Source organism: Pagrus pagrus (assembly GCF_965226575.1).
Source record: "Pagrus pagrus genome assembly, chromosome: 6".
Lineage (NCBI taxonomy): Eukaryota > Metazoa > Chordata > Actinopteri > Spariformes > Sparidae > Pagrus > Pagrus pagrus.
The window spans coordinates 2,723,754-2,742,811 of NC_140190.1; the positions used below are offsets into that span (position 1 = coordinate 2,723,754).

Below are 19,058 nucleotides of genomic sequence, written 5' to 3' on the forward strand. Positions count from 1 at the left end.
TCTTATTGACACTGGTGGGAAAGTTGAGCCGTTTGGTGGCAGCTGATGGAGAACTTTGTGTCTTCCTGATACTCAGGGGCCAGTCCCAGGAGTCTGTATGCTTGAGATCTTCTTCTGAATTGGAAAAGAAAGTATGAAGCATCTGCACCAGCCACACGATGTGATTCATCTTTTGCATCTGCTGACACTGACTTCAGTCCCCACCAAATCTCCACCTCACCAGGAGCCAGACGGTGGTTCAGATCCATTTCAGCTGCTAGCTTAATGTTAGCTTAGAGACGCAGCAAAGAGTGGACCCGGTGTTTTACTCTTCAGGGAAACCTGGTGAAGAGACGCTTCAGCCCATCATGTGGGTCTATAAAGTTTACCTTCACAGGCTGTTCACATTTGGCAGGCCGACATGGTCCTCATAAACACACCGCAGACACACACACACACACACACACACACACACACACACACACACACACACACACACACACACACACACACACACACTGCAGCTCAGCCCCATTCTACATTTCTCTCTCCCTCCATCCCTCCACACACACTCCTCTGTGCCCTCCCTCTCTGACTCCTGATTGGCCGATTGCTGCTCAGAGGAGAGCTCTTTCACTACCGCTGGAGCTGGAAAAACTGACCACAGACGCATGCAACAACACACACACACACACACACACACACACACACACACACACACACACACACACACACACACACACACACACAGTTCAGGGCTCTGCTCCGGCTGGCGTTTTGTGTGTGTGTGTGAAGCCGGGAGGAAGGAGAGAGAGGAGACGTGATTTGTTTGTCTGGATGTCTGGAACAGCTTGAGTTTGATGATGAGGATCATGATGGTGATGAAGAAGAAGCAGCTGTTGTTCACAGACTGGATGTTACGCTGTCCCCTGTCGTGTTGGATGCCATGAGAGAACTGGAAGGATTTTTACTTTCTTTACGTCTGTGAATGTGTTCGAGCCAGCGAGGTGGCAGGATGAAGAGTGTCAGACACGTTATAGGTAACGTTCACGCATCAAGTTCATTTATCCAGCGTGTCTGTCTGTCAAACGTCGTGTGCAGCTGCAGATTTACAGTGTAAATGATCATGTGCTGTGTCATATACACACACAATGTCTTGTGTCTTCTCACGGGCTGTGTTTAGACACAACAGCAGACTGTCGAGGAGAAACACACACACACACACACACACACACACACACACACACACACACACATCTGTTGCCAGCCACGCTTCTCTGCGTCTGCCTGGTGTCATCTTTTTTCCACTTCACCAAGTCTTTTCCTTTTTACAATCTGCTGGTAAAGTGATTTAGTCCAGTAAGTATTTCCTTTTTACTTGCAGACGTCTTGTGGTGGAGTTTAGTTGAGTCCTCACACTGTTGCGTTGAGGCTCTGCCCGAGGTCACAGCTGATCTACTTGTGCTTTAACAGGGATCTTTCTCTGATGGCTCCCCTGGCATTTTAAAGTGGTCTGTTCAATGCATAATAAGACTACATATGGAGGGTTGGACATGAAGCTCACACATTGTTTATTGTGTTTCAGTTATATAAAGTAAAGTAGCTTTTCTGGCGCTCAGCCTCAGGAATCAGTCTCTGGGATATGAGTCATATTCAGTTTGCTGTTGGTCGTCATGAACACTGATATTTCTGCGATGACGGTGATAAACTCACTATGTGGTCAGCGAGACAACAGTGTTTCATGCTCGCATTTCAGCAAACATATGGTTAGAGCAAATGATAGGCTCAACGCTCGCAGCAGGACGCTCGACAGGGAGGTTTGAGGAATTTTTCCCAGAGCTTTATGGAGACAAAGTAAAATGCAGGAAAGGAGAAGAACAGAATGGACTGAAGTGTTCCTGGTGATCAGCAGACACACTCCGCCCAGTAGGGCAGTGTGTGTGCTGGCTAGCTCACAGATAACAGTTGTACAGTTGAAGCATTGGCTGTTTGGGGAGATAAACACAGTCCTGGTGAGCTGAACTGAAGAATGACCTTTGAACCATTTTAAATCTCATCCACCATGTTTTAAATGTCCAACGTTTGCCGCTCAGGTTGATTATTTGGTGTCAAACATCTTCGAGAAAATGAAAAACCTGATGGAAAAAACATCAAACTATTGAATGCAACATAAATGCTGACATGACATTCATTATCATGTTTTATAACAATAGTAGAAATATTGTTGTGACTTTGTTGCCATATTCTGCTTTTCATCTTAAAGGCCTGTGTCTTATGTAAACCTATTTTCAGAATGATTTGCTCTCACACAGTTTAATCTCTGTTTTAACAGACAGCTGTCACAGACCGCAGTCACTGCAGCCGACGCTCAGACCAACCAGGGCCGAGTGCAGTAAATAGACTCACTGCCGTCCGTCTTGGTTTTCTGGTTGGATTTTATAGTTACTGCGATTTTTTTTACATCACTTTTTACTCTAAGATAGAGCGAGACTGAACTTTGTGTTGAATCAGTGTGTATTTCAAAGCTGGGATGGACAAATGTAGTGGTGAATTTAACTCTGTAGCCTGTAACTTCTGAAGTATGAATAAATGCTTAAAAAGTACAAACAAGAGAACAAGAAACCTTTTTTTAAAATTATTTGAATGTTTTATAGAAGTAAAATAGCTAACACAGTTGAGTAGAAGCAAGAAATGGCATGTTGCCTTTGTGTCACCGTGTTTAATCCAAGATGATTTTCGTCTTCGCCAAAATCACGCTGTGTTTGTGATTAGGTTAAATCCCAGCGAGCTCCATCTGTCTGTAACTACCAGCGGCGGCGGCGGCAGTGACGGCGGCGTGTGAAAGCATGCTGCCTAATCCTTTTTATATTTAGAGCAGTCAGATGAAGGTGACAACGAAGGTGTGTGTGCACGGGGTGTGTGCGTGTGTGTAGACATGGGGTGAGGTGGTGTTGGCACCATCATTGTGTTGCCATGGGAACATGGAGTTTAGACACCTGACAACTTGGCGTTGAATCAGCTGTGTGTGTTACCGCTCAGTCAGCTGTCAGCGCCATGGAGACGCCTTCCAAGATCTGCTGTTTTAATTCAGGCATATGTTCTGTGCAGGAGAAGATTTATTAGTTTTATTAGGCCGCAAAGAAACTGCATGTTATGATTCAGATTCATTCTTTATTGTCGTCTATGGAGGAAATGTGTTTTCATAGCCTGCACGCAGAAAAGACATTCTGATCAAGGATGTCGCGTTGCACCGCAAATATCATCCAGGAAGTGATGAAGCTGAGAGGGCGTCAAGATGAGGTTAATGTACGATCACAGTCCAGTCTGCTCACAATTGAAGTTTTTTAATAAATTCATCTCAGAGTGCAGCTTTTGCTCACCTTGAGGTCGACAGGTGCGTAGGAGAAGACCGAAGGCCGACAAAAAAACAGGAAAAAGACCTCCGCACACTGTCCACCGCACCTGCAATTAAGTTTATTGACAACAACGTTTCGGTTTCCGAAACGTTGTTGTCAATAAACTTAATTGCAGGTGAGGTGGACAATAAATGAATCTTAAAATTTGAAATGGATTTCACTTCACAAGGATGTTACAAACTATTAAAAACTATTTCTTGCATTTAACATATAAGTTTGGCACCGGACGGAGGTTGTGCGTTTTTGTGGGCTGATCGTGTACAAGCGCTAATGTATCTCAGTACAGTATCTTCGGTTCAGTGTCAGCATACCTTTCCTTATCGCTCTGCAGCAGTCGTCCATCTTTAAGAGCTCTCGTACTGTCGGTAGGAACTCCCTTTGTCAAACTGAGAAATGTCCCGTCCTTTCAAGAGGCTCTTCGGGGTTTGAAGCTTTCCTCCTGCGACCATAATTGTGGTCGGACCGAACAGGAGCAGCCGCCCAACATAGAAACAAATGACAGCTGACTCGCTCGCAGCAAATTGTAGCTTGTCCTAAACGACTACAGAACTCTTGCCATGTTACTCCCTCGCTTCTACCCTCGAAACCTAATCTCTCCAATCAAGAACCCCACCGGGTCCATTAGTGTGTTCTGACTGTATAACACAACCTGACATCTGCTTACGTGAGTGCTTCCTGCACTCAGCCTGCCCACCGCCTCTTCAGACCTCTGTTTCTAAAAACAGCCTGGATCCAGAGGTGAATTTCCTTGAAGTGGTCGTACATCACGTCTGTCTGCACCACTCCTTCTCTACTTTGATGTTTCCAACAATGCAGAGCCGAGGTGCCTGGCTCTGGTTGCATAACGCTGCCGATACGTTCCTAGAGAGCTACATAACAAGATCCTCTGACCCACTGCGTCTGTGGGGCACGGTGGGGTTTCATCCTTGAAAATGAACCATCATATTCATTTCTAATAGTTTTCTGCAGCTGTTTGTTTTGGATTCATTTTAGATAAAGTCTATTAAAGACATTCAGCGAGGTCTTCCTCAGTAACCTTCCACCAGTCTTCACCCACGTTGTTGTGAATTGTAGGATAAAGCTTGACTAGACTGATTATAAAGGTTTTTTAGTTTGACCTCATGTTCCTCCTGAAGCATTCACACCAGACAGTAAGGAACCGCCTTTAACTTGTGATCCACGTACACGTCAAGCTTTTAGCTTTAGCTGTTGTTTTCGGACAAAATGCCATTTCCAAGTAAAGCGTGAGCTGTGTCAGGCCTTTAAATATCTATATGGTTCAGTGTGGTACATATGTGCTGTTTAAAACACATATGTTGGGTGAGTATGTATTGGTGTGTGTGATAGAGGCTGTATGTTAATATCCTCAGTCAGCAGACTCAGATATAAGAACAGAGGTACATTGATATTTCCTCCATTAAAGTCTGGACTCACTACCGGCTATTGTGCTCTCCTTGTCCTCCCGTCTGTTCCCACCCCCACCAGCACACAACCTAGACAAGCATGTTTCAGAGTATTAAAGTACAGTCGGTGTTAATGCACGTCTTTATTCTGAACGACAAAGAAACGGTTTGTTCGCCGCACACTGCGCTCAGAGCTCCGGGCTGCAGGGGAACCATAATAACCATGAATAGCAGAGCAATAATACATGGGTACACACACACACTCTGTTCTAGCTTCTTACATGAGTCAGTCTGAAATGGATAGTTACAGAAGAGGCTCCATGTGATGACAGGACGTGAACAGAGAGTATTTTCTAATTGTGGGAGAAGAGCTCTTAAATCACGTGTCTCTACGGCTCAGCAGGCTCACAACTTACATCAAATAAATCATATGATGAAGATGTGGACTGTTCAGGGTGATCCACGGTTCAAAGGTCGAGCTCTAAGATGGAGCTGAACAGAGAAATATACAGTACATCAAACAGTCGGCTGATGCTTGCTTGGTGTTCAGGTATTAGTCAGACTCTCAGGTTTTGCAGGGAAACGGCTTTTTCTTTGGCAAGTGAACATGATGTAAGTGGGCTGATGTCCCTCTGGAGGTCCATAATCTGCAATTAATGGACTTTTATTATGTCTTCCACAATTTGTGTTGGGCAGATGCTAAACTTTTTGGATTTAACGACTTCTCCACTTCTTGTGAGACCCTCTGTTTTGTTTCGCGGTGGGTTTTGTTGTGAAACAGCAGTTTTCCTTTTTTATAGTGAATCTGAAAGAATGTGATGAACTGAATAAGAGCTGCTTCTACTGGTGGAGAATCTCAAAGACGTGAAATCACAAGAAATGTGTCGTCATTGAACCGATCAGAGATCAGACCGACCGGATCTTCGAACCCATTCACCCGGCTGACTTGTCTCCGGTGTTCCTCTCCGTCTCCCTGACTGTTGTATTTATATTGTTTGAATGTTTTTATGTCCCAGCTGCGTCTGTCTGTATCTGATCAGTGTGTGTTCCTCCTTTCAGATGAGATCATGCAGCAGGAGATCAGGCCCCTGCTGGCTGTCGACATCATAGAGCAGCTTCATCGCCAGTTTGCCTTGCTCTCAGGTACGTAGCACGACTCCAGCGTCCTGCTGTTCACACGTGGAGGCTCCAGCAGAGAGATTATGGCCCTTTCTACTTAAGTGCATGGCTACTTTAAAAGAAATCATGTTGAGTTCCTCAGGGGCAACATTAAAGAGCAGTCTGTTGTTTGGTGCATCAAACCTGGAAATGTGTGCTGGAATTTATTGTTATTTGTTTTTAAACTTTTGAAAATCTAATTTCTGCAAAACAAACTTCACATTTCAACTTTTTGTTGATAATCTGCAGCAACTTTCTGTTTCTGGATGTTTTTTGTTTTTTTATTGGAAGCATGTGTCGACTTGTGCGTCTGCTTCAGCCAGAAATCAAAAGCACATTTGGATTTGAAGAAGGCAAAACCATCCATGTGAAACTCTGTTTACTGACCTGCTTTTTTATAAAACCTGAGAAGGTTTTTATGAAGAATCTGCCAAGAAAAAAAGTTTAAAAACACACGAGACAGACGAAAGATTTTAGCTTTTAGCCGTCTGTGGATTTATCTCAAAAAACACCAAGTAAACTCAAGACTTTTAAACTCCTGTCTCCAGATCCTGCAGCTCCTCGAGGCAGACAGAAGACTTCATACAGCTGAGTTTGTTCTCAGGCTGGATCCTTTCGAAAATAGCAGAACGGCCTTTGTGTGTAAAATTGGTGGAGTTGCTGTTGAACCACGAACATCTGATCTGTAGCACAGCGAGTCTATAGTGACTGTTACCACATACCCCACTCTCACTACTTTTGTCCCCGTCACTTTAAAATAACTATCGCCAAGAAAACCTTCATTTGAATCTGGCTGCTGCTGATTCTGGTGTGAAATTATGACAAAGAAATATGAACACAGACGCTAATATGGACCTGCAGAAGACTAAACTAAGGCTGAGCAACAGCCAACAACATGTGATCAGCAAATACGCCCTTGTCGACATGATACCTGTCACAGTGTAAAAACAGTGAGGACCCACATGCTGATACTGATGCAGTGAAGATTCCTCGTCTTCACACTGCCACTTCCCCTCCTCCTCTCGTCACGCTTACTGGAGCTCAAATTTCTCTTTAAATGCCTCTGATGTGGCCGCACATTCAGTTTCTCGTTGACACAAGTCGCAGAAGAAAAGGAATTAATGTTTAAAACAGCTGCTTGGTTCTCTTCAGAGAGGAAACCACATAGAAATCAGTAATATGCTCATTACAGAGGAAACACTCACAGAGAGCCCATCAGCTGAGTGATTGATCATGATTGTTAAAATACAACAGAGGAGGAAGTCTCGCAGAATGTGGACGTGACTGGTTTAATCCCACCTGACGTCGTGTTTCACTGGAGGTTTATCAGCTCGTCTTGATCCCGGCAAGAGAGCGAGTGAGCACATTTTCCCCAAAGCGTTGGGAATCCAACCCACATTTTTTGACGCCTGATCCGCAGCTCGGGGGCATTTTTTTATGTGATCCTAAATTCCTCTCGTTACCAACGACCTCCTGAGAGAACTATGCAAAGTAAATGTCCACCACACACACCACAGCCTCGTCACGCCCATGTGGAGACGCAAGGCCGTTAGAGTAGACGACCGGTCCGTTTGCTTCTGTCTGAACATGTATGAAGTAAGACTTAACTTAACAATATCAACTTTAATTAGTTCAACTTTTTTTTTATCATAGGCTTATTCACTTCCAGCTGCTGGAGAGTCACATCATCTTATTTTTAAATGTTTACGTAGGATTATTGCCGCCCTCGGACTTTTCCAGATGTGTTGTTACCGGCGGCACGGCAGCCGGTGTGGTTCCTCGGGGATGCCTCTCATTCCTTCTCTCAGTCCTCTCACAACAGCCCGAATAACAACCGTTTCCAAAAATCCCTCTCTCAGCATTACTTGCCTGCAGAGTTACATAAGTTGAACACAGGCCTGGTTTATGGCTCTCACCACATGTGTGTGTCTGTTGTGAGTGTGTGTGTGAGTGTGCCTTCTCAGGAGGATGTGGGTCGACACTCTGGATGGATATTATAGTCTTTATTTTCTTTACTTTGTCACATGAACTGGAACGATGCTGGAGGAGCTCTCAAACCTACGTGAAGTGATTTTTTTGTCCACATGGGGGCAGTGAAACGAGCTGAAAACACAATATCAGCACATCTTCACTCATCCCAGAGAGAACGCTGATATGGCTAATTTGCTTGCAAACAACTGAGTATTCACACAACAGAGTCAGAACACATGATTCTGGGTCACCTGGTGAAGAGAAGTCACTCCAATCTTTTGCAAAGCTAAACTTAAAACTGTCTTACAGAGACAGATGGGAGCAGATCAGAAGACAAGAGGCTTTTTCACACTGATAAGTTCATGTATTTTCTCTAATAGTAGCGCCTCAGATAAATAGACGTTGCCTCTTCTGCTGAGGCAGATAAAAGCGTCTACATGCTCTCACAGAGCCTGTAGTATATTCTGGTCACCTTGCTAAGACAAGGTCAATGCGTTACCTTCCTCACAAGCCTTTCCAACAGTATGTGAGGCCACATGACACAAACACGTCCTGCTCCTCCTGCGGTGCGTCAGGTGTAGCTCCTCCATCACAGGAAGTTAATTGGATTAATGTGGTTGGCAGAAGACGGGTGAGACTGAAGGTGACAGCAGAGGAGGTGAAATGTGTGACACGTGTGAGTCAGCGTCAGACTCAGTCTCAGTCACACTTCTGCACTTCATGTGTTGGTTATTTCCAAACTTACACACAGCTTTGCTCAGTGACTGTCAGCTGAGGGGTTGGAGGAGTTTTTAGCTCAAGGTCGCCATCTTGTGACTTTTTTTCGTGGGTGTTGAATGGGAACGTTTGTGTCTTGAGTGATTTACAAGATTTTCCATGACTAAGTTATTTAAACTCTTAAAATGTTTCCTCCTCGCTGGTTTTTATGTTTTTGCTTTTAAAGAGATTAAGTGTTTAGTTTCACTACAGCCGGCTGAACAGAGAGGCAGTTCATTATATTCATGGAAGATAAAATCTCAGACGTTCTTTTGGAGATAAAGAATAAAATCTGTTGACTTTCTGGGATACAGATCAAAGTTTCAGGAACACTATTCATCCTCCTCAACCCACAGTCCTCTGCTGTCGGGACGGTCGGCACAAAGCAGACGTCTATTTTAAACGACAGAGTTTCAACTCAAGCTGATATTGTGCAAAATGTGTATAAATTGATACACGACAAGACGTCTGTGTGTTGCTGTCAGACAATGTCAGGGTGGGTTTGTGTTAAATGTGTGTGTGGTGTTTGTGTGTTGCAGGAGGGCGAGGGAAAGATGGCGCCCCCATCATCACCTTCCCAGAGTACTCAGGCTTCAGTGAAGTGCCCGAGGACGACTTCCTCAACGTCGTTACTTACCTGACCAGCATCCCCAGGTACACACACACTCCCAAAACTAACAAACATGAGTGTTTACAATATAGACTTGCTGTAAACTAAACTTGGCTGACACCTCAGCTCCTCCAGATATAAGATAATGGTTTCATCCACGTAGTAGCGGTCCTGCAGGTGAACTCTGTAAAGTGAGGAAGATGTTTTTTGCTCTTCAGCTGAGCTCTGTGTGTTCAGGAGCAGTAAACCTCTAATGATAGCAGGTTTGATTATGGCTTGCATAGATGCTCACATGCACAAAGCAGCAGTCCAGTCACATGTCCCTCTCTGGTTCCTGACTCCAGCCTGGATGCTGCAAGCATCGGCTTCGTCATCATCATCGACCGGCGGAAGGACAAATGGAGCTCGGTAAAGGCCTCGCTATCCAGGATCGCTGTAAGTTTCTCGAAGACGCCTCGCATCACACACTCGAATACAATATAACATAAATCCCGCGCACATATACGTTTAGATGTTTATATCTAAAACAGCATCATGTCAGGTGCAACCAAACAAACCAACAAAGACTCTCTGCTGTGCGACTCCTCTGGTCTTCACTGCATCCGGTCCACAAATCAGTTCACAGATAATAATTAAAAACCAAAAATCTCACACGCCAACATGCCTGATCTCAGTGTGCAGCGGTCAGTCGAGGTCCAACCTGCTGCTGCATTATAAGGGAGAGTGTGTTTAGCCAACAAGCTAACAGCTGTGACCATCAGCTCACCTGACACTGCCCACGCCCACGTTATGATTTACATGAAGTACAAAAGATGTAAAATACTCTGATGCATCAGTTTCCAGGTGTCTAAAGGCCTATTTCACTCTGACGGCACATGTAAAGGAATAATAGTCTGAACTATAAAGTGTTTTATGCTTTAGTTTCTGTTCTTTCTTTACTGGAATGAACTCTTCCCCTCCTCTGTGGAGAAGCTCAGTGTTGTAATATGTGATTTTGTCCCCTAGAGGGCAGTCTATGGAAAAAACTAAACTGTTTTGCTTACTAACCTCGACCCTCGTGTGAAGAGGTCAAAGTTTATAGTTTTTCAAAACCATTAAAGCAAAAGCAGAAAAAAAAACAACAAAAAATCCCTCATCATGATGTTTGCTGTACTTTCTGTGATCGACAGCAGCACCTGCACGTTTCCTGGGAAATCTTCACCCAGTGTCACATTTAGATCTAATGTTAGATGTCTGAGGCCCGGCTGCTGTACTGACAGTCATGCAGTGATCATCAGATAACACAACGATGTCTTCAGGAGGACGACACACAGATTTCACATGACTCACCTTTAAACAGAAGTCAGTGACGAGCTGCAGCCGAGGCAGCGGTTAGTTCAGCGACTCAGCTCATGGGCTGTATGATGTATATGGACTTCAGCCGTATTATGAGTCAGCACCGTTAACTAGTCATGTGTCAGAGTATCTGAATAAACTGATGTAATCATTTGATATTTAATGGTTTGATAACAGCACCACACACACATTATGTGTATACACACAGGCGATGGTAGAGATTCACTGTAGGTTGACATGCTGCTGTGTTATCTAGGGGGCGTTTCCTGGAAACCTGCAGCTGGTGTTGGTGCTGAGGCCGTCCAGGTTCTTCCAGAGGGCCATAGCAGATATCGGGATCAAACTGCACAAGGATGACTTTAAAATGAAGGTACCGGTAAGCATGCTTCAGCCTCGACCATATCAGCTCTATGGGCTGCATTCATGAGGGAAAATGTATGTTTTTCTGAATACATGAGGAAATAACGATGTGACCATGAAGTCTGTACAGAAAGTACAGGATGCAGTGCGCAGCCCGCTGTCTGCTTCACAGTGTCAGCCTGTAGGGGCAGTGGCAGCAGTATCAGTGTCTCTGTGGGCTGATGCTGTGCCCTGCCTTTGTTAACTAAAACCACAACCAGTCAACATGTCCTCGTCTGATACCAGATCTGTGCACAACATCCAATTTCATGCACACACGCATCTGTGAGCATGAATGTAGAAGCTGGTTTACGCTGTACAGAGAGCTGAGTTTTACCTGACAGAGATGTAAATCTCATATTGGAGGTGTGCAAATCATTTTTTCGTGGCATCAGTTGAACGTGCAGAATTACAGTAATTGCTGTGAAAATGTGTTTTTGGATTCAAACCTGTTTCGGAGCCGGGAGTAAGGTGCTGATGCACTGCAGAAGCTTTGCTCAGTGTTTTATAATTATATATATATATATAAACCTGTGTGAAGTCACAAGACTGCTTTACCTTTTACTGAAGGCATTTCCTTTACTCTGGTGAGTAGATTAGATTAGATTAGATTCAACTTTATTGTCATTGTGCACAGTACAGGTACAGAGACAATGAAATGCAGTTAGCGTCTAACCAGAAATGCAAAGTATGTACAGTATAAACAGTGCAGCAGACAGATATTACAATATGTACAGTGTGTAAATAAATAGACTGGCAACGGCTTCGACCTGTTCTGATCAAAGAAACGACTAAAAACAACTAAATCTTTGTTATATATTTTGTTAACTTGTGTTCTAACCCAGAGAAATCTGTAATTTTAAGTTTGATCACTTGTTGCTGTAACTTCCTGGAGAGACTCAGAGGCTGAGGAAGGAAGTCAAACGAGATCAAACATCACATGAACAAAACTTTGAAGAAAGACCTTGTATGTGAAGATTTCTGACTGAGTCTCGTAGATAGATTTGATCCCACACTGCTCAAACTCTGTTGTTTTGTTTCCATATCACGTGTTTTAATGAGTCTGGTCGAAGCACGTTGGTGCTGTGGGGACCAGCGTGATGTGATGGACACACCCAAATTATCAGCTGTAATTTTTCATGCATGTAGAAAATTTTAATCTAATGTGTAAGAAATACTTTACAACTTGAAAAAAAATTAGACCACGTTCAAAAATGTTTACTTTCACTATGTGAATGACACTAAAGTATGATGACAGATGACCACACGTGGTTACTGTATGTATTGTAGTGCTGACAGATAAAAGCAGAGATGTCTGTAAGTGTATTTGAGTTCCCATGGCATCAACTTCCACGCTAACACCAACAACTCTATCAACCCACCACATCTCATCTCACAGCCGTGCCCACTGCAAGCTGAAATGTGCACCACCTTTTTTATGTTCAGCACCTACTCTCATATTCACACCACAGATCTATTCTGAGCGCCAGATCTCTGGTATGAGCCGGAGTCCAAAAACACAGGAACTAACACCAACACCAGCATCTTTTGTTCAGCCCTTCCTGCCTGTCGTGCTCCCAGATAGTATCTCTCTTAGTGTGTGACATATTATACTTACAGAAAATACAAACAGGATTAAAATAGTTGGGGTAAAAACATTGGCAGCACATGCAGATCACATGTAAGCAACAATTTTTAAATTAGGCCTTCTTAGTGCTCGCTCTGGAGCCACAACAGACATATTAACACTGTTATTACAGAGCTGTGTGACCAGTGAACTTCTCCTTTAAAGGACACTAACACAATTTTTCTCTTAATGAAGGTTAATTTTCTACTGAATTCATTAGCGTTATCATGATTCGTCTTACTGTTACGTAACGTAGGTCGTGATCTGAAGAGCTCGTCCTGATCCGTTGAGTGTGTTTTGCAGATTGTGATGCTCAACTCTCTGTCGGACCTGCACGGCTACGTGGACAAAGGCCAGCTGACCCGAGAGCTAGGAGGAAGCCTGGAGTACTGTCACAGTCAGTGGATACACCACCGGACTGTGAGTGAACACACATCATCAATGCAGCGAGTGTAGCAGTTGTTTTAGGATGCTGCAGAGTCACGTGTGGATTATTTCTCCTCAGGCCATAGAGAACTTTGCCATGACAGTGAAAACCACAGCCCAGATGTTACAGAAGTTCGGGACCGACCTGGCTGAGACGGAGCTGCCCAACGACGTCCAGTGCACCAAAGACCTGCTCACAGCACACACCGACAAACACGACAACCTCAAGGTGACTAAGCACCGACACATGGACAATAAACGCACGACAGCGTGATTTTCAAACTGGTTGGGCTGAACCAGATTCGTCAGCTCCAGCAGCAAACAAAAGAAAAACAAGTTCCACTTGTTCGCAGATGTAATGTGTGTGAGTCAAATAAAGAAAAAGTCATCCTCCTTGAGAAGACTCTAGTTGTTACTAACTAAGGTTACATTTATGTCTGGTCACACCAGAGTCCAAAATATGATGTAAACCAAAGGTCAGCACAGAGCGGATGATGTGCTGTGGATCAACAGAGCAGATCCACAGTCAGCAGCAGTCTCACTGAAATACACTGATGTTGTTCTGAAACTCTTCTGTTGTAAATGCTGGTGTGACCGAGCCTGCAGCACAAGGACATGGACCTAAAATGTCTTTCACACGTCCTTCAGTGCCGACGCTTCAGCCAGACCCACATCAGGGGGAAAAAAGTTCAAAAAGCTTCTCCTGCTCTTTCAAGCTGACTGTCAGAAAGCTACAGGCGAACCCTTTCTCAAGAAGTAGAGCCATAAAAGTGCAGCAGCATGGCTCCTTAAGACCCTGTAGGAGCCACTGCAACATGACAGGGGTCAGGTGCACGACGGGGAGTAGCCGAGCCTCTCTACTGGAAGTGATGAGCTTGAACTCTGCTCACATGAGCTAAAAGTGGCAGGTTCTCTTTCCCCTCTCATGAGCCTTAAGCTTGCGTTTAGTTGCTTTAGTAGTTACTGTTGAGCTTATGTATGAACGTAACGGACATACTTGTCTTTGAAAGGGCTTATTTTTATTTATTTGAATCGTATTTAATCGGGACGATGCAGTTTAACATGGATCCAATACAGAGAATGAACCTGCTGTGTTTATAGTTTTTTAGTATTTTCCCTCGTTGGGCTTTTAAATGTGCAGTGTAATTAAATCAATACACAACGGATATCGAAATACAGTAATATACACACACCAACACATCATCGCACATACAACGTACGAGTTAGTTTGATTTCAGTGGGTAATGTGCTGCACCACACTGAGTCATCTGTGCCAAGTGCCAAGAGGCCAGACTGTCACGTTCCCAATGTCTGACCGGTAAATCTCGGAAATTAATTGTATTAAAACATAAACTTTTTGTTTTCTTTCTCCACTTTGTTTATTAGTTTTCGCAATTAAAAAAGAAACATTATACATACAGAAGTACAGAAAAAACACTTCACCTCTTTTAATCTTAGAAGTAGGTCGTCAGTCTGACTCTCTCTCTCTCTCTCTGCTTAAACAGCCTGAAAACTTTTAAATGAAGAATTTTTGTGATCAAACGAATGCCAGAATGAGGTTGTTAAAGGCCGCCAGTTGAATAATCCTGTCACAGACCATTGGAAAGCCTCTGATGCATTTTCCCCACTTTGTTTTAAATCATCTTACAGTCTTTCACAGTTGAATTGAGGACAAAGTGATTCAATTTCCCAAAGGGAATCAAAATCTGCCAATTGGTGGTCAGTTATTCACTTCACATCGGAGGACATTTTGCATCAAGTTGAAACCTTTTAACACTTTTTGAATCTCAAATCACAATAAATAGCATCCCGTTGTGTCTCCAGGGACTGGATCTGTATGTGTGAGCAGAAGTAGATGAATATAATACAGCAGGTTTACTGAAAAGTAGCCGACAGATGCCTTCTGGCTGTCATGAGAGCGTTGCACTGCAAGTTGTAACAGCCCCCTGAAAACATCCTGCACACTTTGCATAGAGCAGATCAGTCAGTGTTGTAAAAAGTGACTGAGAGTCATTTTTGAGTAAAAGTATCAAATATTAAATGTTTTTGATTATCAGAAGTACGTATAAATGTGCTTTAGTATCAAACGTGTGTACCTACATGTTCCTGTGTGTGCAGCACTCTCTGCTAAGTTCATCATTAATGTTATTCTCGATGCTTCTGTGTCTCTAAACCAGGATGAACTGAAGCTGGCTCTGAAGCAGGGCACCACCTTGTTGGGCTGTATCAAGGAGCAGGCCGCCAAGTCAGAGAACCACAAACTCAACCCGGACGAGATGGAGAACCAAACCACCGTGGAGAGGTAGGACTTTCCTTTACGTATCATATAATGCGTCTCAGTCTATATTAAGCCCGTGTAGTCTATGTGGAGAGTAACTCCCAGTACGTGGTGTCGTGAACTTCCTGTTGTGTGTTTCAGGCTCCTTGCCCAGCTGGATGAGACGGAGAATGCCTTTGAACAGTTCTGGTGTAAACACCATCTGAAACTGGAGCAGTGCCTGCAGCTACGACACTTTGAACAGGACTTCAGAGAGGTATATCTGCAGATCTGTCTGTCTCCCAGTATGCCTGGCTGCCTCTGGACTCAAACCTTTGGATCTCGCCTCTGTCTCTGCTCCTCATGCAGCTTCAAACAGAAAAAATCATACTTTGAAAAACATACTTAATGAACTGTTGGGAAGTTTGTAAATACAGTGTTCTCTCGTCGGTTCTGCAGGTCAAAGTGTCTCTGGACAGTTTGATGGACGGTCTCACCGGCCTGTCAGATATCGGGGATTGTGTGGCCAGAGTTGAACACCTGCTGAAGGAACTGAAAGCACTGGAGGAGAAGGCTCGGGTCGGTCAACACACACACACACACACACACACACACACACACACACATACAAAGCCATTACACACACTGTTGCACGGAAATCTGAGAGGCCTTCAATGTCCAAACAACTGATATACTCTGCATTGATTCTCTTCCAGCCCACAACAGAAAAGGCCCAGCTCCACGCGCTGCACGGTGACCAGCTGATCCAGAGTAACCACTACGCCGTCGACTCCATTCGACCCAAATGCGTGGAGCTCCGGCGGGTCTGCGACGACTTCAGCAACGAGGCCAAGAAGAAGACGGACGTCCTGTCCAAATCCCTGCAGATACACGTGGGCATTGATAAGGTGAGGACATGTCTGCAGACGTCAGCTCAGAATTTCTGATGTAGATCGCCTAATATATATATATATTGGCATATTTTCCATGATCACCATCATAGAGCGGCATTTTACCATGCTAACGTGCTAATTAGCATCAACACAAAGTAGACATGAGGCTGATGGGAATGCATCACCAATATGATAAAAACCTCCAGTTATGTGTTGGTTTAAATCCGTCTAGACCGAGTGGAAGACTAACCAACTCGCTGGTCATCGCCATGGCTAGAGCCGTAACAACAGCGTGGCTAAAAACAGTAATTTGTTGAGCTCGTAGGCTGTTTATGTAAAGATAGAAGATCTTGCCACCCCACCCAAACACCCCCACCTCAGTCACAACGTTTCAGCCCCTTTTTACAGCGAGTTTTTCCCCAACATTAATTGTTGGACACAAGCTTTCTGCTCCCTCTTCATCTAAACAGCCAGTTATTTTAATTTCATCCATTTTGCATTCACTGGCTGTCATAGAGTGACATCCACAAACACTGCAAACACGTGAGACTGTCTGAGCTCTGTAGTGAAACATGAAACCAGCCGTGGTTGCATGTGCTGAGATCTCGGCCCACGGTGACTTCAGTGACAGGGAGGAAACACGAGCAGTCAGACCGGTCAGACGGGCTGTAATTAAAGCCCCAGGTTAGCAAAGTTACTAACTACGGCAACTCTTTGTTGTGAAGTTTACAGACTTACTTCCTTGACGCCCTGTAGTCAACACTTTAGTCGCACTCACCTTCAGTTTGACCTCCAGATAAACAATGTGTTGCCAATATCAGCTGCTTGAGGAGCACAGTGACATTATTACAGAGGAATTATGAATACAACTCCAAAAAAAAGTTGTAATGAGCCACAATGTTCTGTTAATTATGTTCTCACAGTCTTTATTGAAACTCGTAATTTGGTCTAAAAGTGTTTCAGCAGGTAAATTTGTACAATGGCAAATGAAATGGCAGGTCGACATAATAGAACGACTTCTGAGGACTTAATTATCCAGAAAATAACGTCTAAAAACTGAATATCTTTTCTTCTGTGCTGAAGAGGTGCAGAGTTTCCTGGACAGTCTTCTCTCCCGCTCCTGTTTATATATATATTTTGTACATTCTCAAGGTTTTTATCTTTCATATCCTGTGAGTAGACGTTCCTCCTGTGATCAGATAACACAAGAATGCATGAAGAACAATCAATGTTTTGTCCCTTAAGATCCCACTTAACCCCAAATGCTGCCCGGTTTTAACCTGCTTGCATGTGTCACTGTGTACAGGTGAACCAGTGGTGCGAGTCTGGCATCTACCTGTTGGCCTCCCAGGCGGTGGATAAGTGTCAGTCGCAGGACGGGGCAGAGTCGGCGCTGACCGACATCCAACGCTTCCTGGAGTCAGCAGAAAAGAACCAGCTGACCGAACTGAGGAACCTCCACAACCAGTATGAGGTGGTCCTGTCCGAGGACATTAAGGTACGGTGAGCAAAAAAACACTCTGTCGTAAAAGTGACGATGGACGAGGGGTTGATGGTGAGCTGTCTGCCTGCAGGCCAATGTCCTGAAGGCACTGAAGCGCCTGGAGGACGTCCAGGAGATGTTTGAGAAGCGGCACGTCAGTCTGAAGAGACTGTCGGCTAAACAAACGAGGCCGGTCCAGCCCGTAGCCCCGCGGCCTGAATCCTCTCCTAAACGGCCCTCCCTGAAGAACCCCCCCAGGACTACCGGGACGCAGCAGCGTGAGTCGGACGCTGTTGTAACTCTAACCCTTCAGACTGTTTCCACTCATGTGACAGGACTGACGCCTCGAGCGTGTTCAGTATTGCACGTTTGTTTATTTTTAAGCCGTTATCTGAATGCATCTAAAGACTGAATGCATGCGATGTAACACGAGCTCCACAGAAATAAATTATTAAAGTTACCATTTGTTTGTGTTCTCTTCATTTATTTTTTCAGCTCTGGCTCGCAGAGCTTCAGACAACTCGAACAGCGGCAGGCAGCCAGCCGAAGCTGATCCCAACAAGAGGAAGATCATACGCAAGGCCAAAGGAGGCATCAAGGTACCGAATCTCACTGCAACAGAACAGAAACATTAGTGATTTTTAAAGTTCTGTTAATCTCAAAATAAGAAAGATCAGCTGACTGTGACACGAGGGCGTGGTGTCGTCCAACCAGTACTGACACCAGTATTGTGATTTCCTAACATGACCTGTTTTCACTTGTAGTCTTAGAGATGTGTATCTTCAGAAATGTGGTCCGACTTTTCTTATTATTGTTTATCAGATGTGAATGAAAATGAAATGGCAGGAAGCATGTGTCGGCCTGAGAAAGTTCAGTACGAGCCAGTCTTATGTGACCAAAGGTCATTTAACATGTTCAGGAACTTGTTTCTAGGCGACAGGTTTCACGCTGACGTCACTTTATGTTGTGACACCAGCCGTGTTTTTACCTCCGAGAGGCCGTGTTGTTAAAAACACCCGACGCCTGCAGCTGAATGCAAAATGAATGCAAATTTTATTTCGGACATGTGAGAGACGGAAAGAAAACAAAACAGAAAGTTAAATTAGTTCCACGTATATGAAAAGCATGGTACAAAATATTCCATCAACAAACACTGACATGAAGTTTACACTTGTTTAATCCTCCATCTTCTCCAGTTGAGTGAAGATAAAGTTAAAATATTACTATTACTGAATGAAAATGAAAGAAAAAAGTCAAAGTACAAGTAAATTAAACATATATTTTCATGTATTGGACAGTAGTCAATCTGATTTTTCTGATCATTCCTGGTTTTGTTATTGTTTTT

At 44.0% G+C, this 19,058-nt stretch overlaps 1 protein-coding gene across 9 annotated transcripts in view; it reads left to right on the forward strand.

Moving 5' to 3' along the window:
* Window positions 1-19,058, forward strand: part of mcf2l2 (MCF.2 cell line derived transforming sequence-like 2) — a 111,423-nt gene that overhangs the window by 23,779 nt on the left and 68,586 nt on the right. For 5 of the 9 annotated variants that reach the window (XM_084354230.1, XM_084354226.1, XM_084354227.1 and 2 more), the window contains exons 2-14: window positions 5,858-5,941; window positions 9,223-9,337; window positions 9,638-9,728; window positions 10,885-11,004; window positions 12,958-13,074; window positions 13,160-13,309; window positions 15,258-15,382; window positions 15,500-15,614; window positions 15,797-15,916; window positions 16,054-16,245; window positions 17,537-17,728; window positions 17,805-17,991; window positions 18,209-18,312. In XM_084354230.1, coding sequence (XP_084210356.1) covers window positions 5,858-5,941; window positions 9,223-9,337; window positions 9,638-9,728; window positions 10,885-11,004; window positions 12,958-13,074; window positions 13,160-13,309; window positions 15,258-15,382; window positions 15,500-15,614; window positions 15,797-15,916; window positions 16,054-16,245; window positions 17,537-17,728; window positions 17,805-17,991; window positions 18,209-18,312 — 1,712 coding nt within the window. Of the gene's footprint in view, window positions 1-699; window positions 1,020-5,857; window positions 5,942-9,222; window positions 9,338-9,637; window positions 9,729-10,884; window positions 11,005-12,957; window positions 13,075-13,159; window positions 13,310-15,257; window positions 15,383-15,499; window positions 15,615-15,796; window positions 15,917-16,053; window positions 16,246-17,536; window positions 17,729-17,804; window positions 17,992-18,208; window positions 18,313-19,058 lie in introns of those variants that run through there. The other 4 variants (XM_084354222.1, XM_084354229.1, XM_084354223.1 and 1 more) reach the window with 3 other exon arrangements.